This window comes from Brassica oleracea, chromosome C3 (assembly GCF_000695525.1).
Source record: "Brassica oleracea var. oleracea cultivar TO1000 chromosome C3, BOL, whole genome shotgun sequence".
Classification (NCBI taxonomy): Eukaryota; Viridiplantae; Streptophyta; class Magnoliopsida; order Brassicales; family Brassicaceae; genus Brassica; species Brassica oleracea.
In genome coordinates, this window is record NC_027750.1 from 55,823,421 (window position 1) to 55,827,875 (window position 4,455).

General features: G+C 38.2%; 1 protein-coding gene across 1 annotated transcript; it reads right to left on the reverse strand.

Annotated features, from left to right (window-relative positions):
* Positions 1–1,699: 1,699 nt before the first annotated feature.
* On the reverse strand, positions 1,700–2,458 carry LOC106332650 (chaperone protein dnaJ 11, chloroplastic-like). The gene has a single exon (XM_013771129.1). It carries the CDS (start codon positions 2,378–2,380, stop codon positions 1,898–1,900), a length of 483 nt encoding a protein of 160 aa, XP_013626583.1. The 5' UTR covers positions 2,381–2,458; the 3' UTR covers positions 1,700–1,897.
* Positions 2,459–4,455: the final 1,997 nt, after the last annotated feature.

The following is a 4,455-nucleotide window of genomic DNA, read 5'->3' on the forward strand; positions in this document are numbered from 1 at the left end:
GGAATTCCGACGACTTTGCTGTTAATCGGAATGTCGTCGGAATTTCGTCGGAATATACCGACGAACTTCCGACGACTACAACGGTTACATTTTTTATCGGAATGTCGTCGAAAAGTCGTCGGAAAATTCCGACGAACCGTATGTCGTCGGAATTCCGTTGGAAATGGCCGACGGAATTCCGACGACTTCATTTTTTTGGATTTGGTCGGAAATTTGTCAGTATTCCGTCGCAAATGTCCGACGACCTTGGTGTCCGTCGGAAGATCCGTCGGAATTCGGTGTGTTTTCTTGTAGTGTCTTTCTCATTAAGTTTTATATGAAATTGTTTTGTCTTCTATGTAATAAGATTGTGATCTTTTTCACTGTCTGCTCATGTTTCATATATTTCATAATGTATCGAGTGGTGAGTCACCATAGAGTTCATATCTTTAACATATCTTTTATCTTTCTTAGAAATTGTTTTGTGCAACTTAAAAAAAAAAAAAAAATTAAGAACCTCAACGAGGTTCTCCCATTGGAAGATAAAAAGTTTAATTAGTCTAATAAGAGTTCTTAACTTTACAAATCACCAAAAAAAACTACTAATTTATTCATGAGAACCCATTAGGATCTCTTACCAATGTACTTGTTCTTAGGATTAATTAAGTCTCAACAAATAAGATGAAATACGGCAATAATTTACGGCAGAAGAAAATCTAACCAGTAACCAGTTAGCAACATGAGCTACTTTTCCAGTTTCCACAATCTAGCGGGGCCGTACTTTTGTCGCCTCTAGACCCAATAAACCTAAAGATGACGTGGAGTTATTATTATGTTTATCATTTATCAACAAAAGTCATGCATATAATTTTCAATCTAAGAAAATTTTGTCCCAATAATGCTTCCAAGTTCCATCTCACCATGTCTAACAATATAAATAAAAGAAAGATTGTGTGGACATATCATATACAAATGTATACTCATAAGTTGTAACAATAGCTTACAATTTGAGCATATACGTAGAATGAGAATCGCACCAAACAAGGCGGTGCTACAATTTTTGATACCAGATTGTTTTTGTTTCCGTGACCACACAGCTGAATAGGTACACTATCGTAATGTTATTATATTAGAATGATCGATAAAAAGAGGACTTGGTACGGGATGTATTGTTTGTTATAATCAGGTTGGCCTCCACATTTACTAATTCAGAATCTCTCAACTAGCACTTGAAATAACTCTAAAAGTTATTTTGGCAAAAAATAACTCTAAAAGTGATGGCTATGTTTGGTTCACATTCTTTAACAAAAAAAAAAATGTTTGGTTCACATTGAAGAAATCTGCTTTCATTGGCCATGTTAACGTGTTGTATAATATCAGTCATTTTGTGGGCCAGATGATAAAATCACTTATGGATGCATTCTAATTATTATTATTTTGTTAAACTGTATGCATTCCAGCAAATTGGACTCGAAATGTATTGTTACAAACCGACATCGGTATATTATAAGCAAATCATATCATATAATTTGTTTCTTGATTATTGGTATATTATAAGAAAATTATAACGTCAGTCATACAAACAAAACCTTAATCTTAACCTGGGCATAATTCATATAAGATTTGTTTCTTGATTACTTTTGCATCTGCATGGAAATGGGTATATTATAAGTTCTTAAACAAACATATTCTTAATTAATATATAGATAACCGTAAGAACGAAATTAAACTGAGTTATATATTTTTCATTGACTAATATAAGGATTCACAAGGTAAAAGCACGTAGATCCTACGTAACACGGAACCAACGTTATAGCACATTAATCCACGTCCGTGTAAGCTAATTACTAATATTAACTACAACGTTAAGCCCATAATTATCGCTTCCTATTTAAAACTCAGCCACCGAGTCAACTCGCTACCAGCACTGATCAGTTTCCCAGTTCCGACCAACGTAACTTCCCATCCCGGAGGTACTGACGGTCAAAGGACGGCTCCGCCGAAGCATCCTCCGATCGTAAACAGAGCGTTTCTCAAGATCAGAAAGCGTACAGTACGCCGCGTGGATCTTCATGAACTCATCCCCCGAAGAAGAAGAGTTCGTCTGATCAAGTCCCGCCACGTCGGGATGGCAGATCCTGGCCAGTCGCCGGTAAGCCGATTTGATGTCCTGGGGGCTCGCGCCGTGAGGAACCTCAAGAATCTCGTAGAGCGAAGCGGTGGCCGTCGTCAAACGCCGCTGTAGCTGATGCAGTCTGGGAGAGTCCTCCGCGCAGGTGTAGGAGAAAGAGGCGGATGCGAGAGGAGGCGATATCCGAGTTGCGCGAGATGGCGGAGATACGGGGGAGAGAGGGGGAGAGAGGCGGATTGTATGAGCGAAAGAAGAAGAAGAAGAAAACATCTTTGCTATGGAAACGGCTGCGTTTTGCGTTTGCTGTTTTTGTTGGAGAGAGGGAAAGTCAGACTGAAGAAGTAGTGGAAGGATCTATTTATAGGGGAAGAAGCGATTAGTCAGCAATTGCTTGATTAATATTCAATTAGTGTTTTTAATTACAGTAGAGATTTGACCACGCGGTTTATTTGTCTATAAATTTTAAATTTTTAATGTTAATATAACATAAAATATCAATTTATAAATAATTAATTTTACTTTTATGTTATATTATATCATTTATTTTTTTGATATAATATTTGATAAATTCGAAAGAATTTTTTGTTTTAATATCATTAGTTTATATTTAATATACATTTTAGATAAGCCTATATTAATCTATTAGTAACTGTGTCTAAATCTTTATTAAAAGTTTAAATATTCTATATTAAATATTTTTTTAAAAAAAATCTGTTATTTTATATATCATATATTTGTTTATATATATCACCTGATTCAATTATTAAATTATTATTTGAAGAATAGGTAAATAACCTTAATTTCATATATATATGTTCATTAAAAAATGTTCATAAAATATGTATCACTTGAATATATAAATATATAAATTATTACCAATAAAATGATTCAATAAATTTTTGAAATTTTGAAACAATAATATATTTTCAATATTATTTTTGGTATTTATTATTATGTAAATAAGTATTTATTGTATGAATGTAAAATTAATGATTTCATGTTTAGATATAAATAAAAGTACTATGGATAGATTATGTGCATTACCCAAATGCAATTATTTTACTGGTATCGTGTAGAAAATATATAACCTCATTATATTGTTTGTATGTTGAAAATATTGGCAAAGTGGGTCACTTTCGAGTTTATAATTCGGGCTTTGGGCCGCGCGGAGTTTTAATTCGGCAAATGGGTCGCGTGTATTTGTGACCCTATGCGACTTGAGAGCAAAAGACGAAACGATCCTTGCTCCAGCTGCGGAATATCGGAGATGCCGCAGCTCTCTCGCACGTGAGAATTTCGGCGACTTTCTCGCTTTCCGAAAAACCCGGGTCATTAACTTCGTCGTCTTACCTGCACTGGGCGGTAAACGACCTTCTGGTAAATTCATTTACTGTGAAAGTCTGAGAGGACTATTCGTCTTTCGACCTAGATCCACCAGTGTTCCCTAACCTGTCGGAGCCGTTGGAGAATCTTCTCCGGCGATAATTAGACCCCAGACGACGCCTGCAGTGATGAAGAAGTCCAAGCTAAGTCAGACAACCGTTCGTCGTCGGGCCAGATCCTCTGGCGAGGAGCTCCCGGAGCGCCCTCATGCAAAACAGCAGCGCTATCCGGGTATGTGTTTCGTCCACCTCCGTTCATGTGGATTCCGTCTTTGCATGTCATCGGACAGATTCTTTAGTAATGATTAGTCGACACCGTTGTGTGTTCGAAGCAATTTATTTGAGTTATCGAGGCCATTTATTTGAGTTATCCATTTTTCTTCTATTTGTAGATTCTGGATCTGAGGACGGCCCCGGTGGTGGTGATTCCTCAGGGGGACAATTCTCTGATGGGGTGCCCTCATCTGTGTTGCCCCGTAGACTGTTCGCATATGGTGCGTACCCGACAAAGTTGCGAGTAAACATCTACTCAAAATCACACGTCATCGGTTATGTTGCTGCTGCTCTAAAGGGGACGGATGTGATGGACACTTTGATGGCTTCCCAGTTTCGGGGGCTGTTTCAGCTTCCCGTTGTACGCTGCCACAACTCTACGAAGCTCATCGGCTGCCTCCTCAGCCGACAGCTCGTTACGGCTCGCAGACACGAGTTCTGGTTCACCTTCGGGCCCGATCCACTACGTTTCTTGCTGGATGAATTCTGAGACGTTACAGGTTTGAACTGCGGAGCTTTCGATGTTCAGGATTCAGAAGCATCTGAATCTGTTCCTCCGACGATGTGGAACAAACTCTTTGATACGGCTGTCGGTAAGTTAACAGTCCTGAGTGCACTGCGCATGTTGGGAAATAAATATCTAGCTGTGGAGAAACGGCTCCCTTTGGCTCTGATCGCGTTGGTTGATGG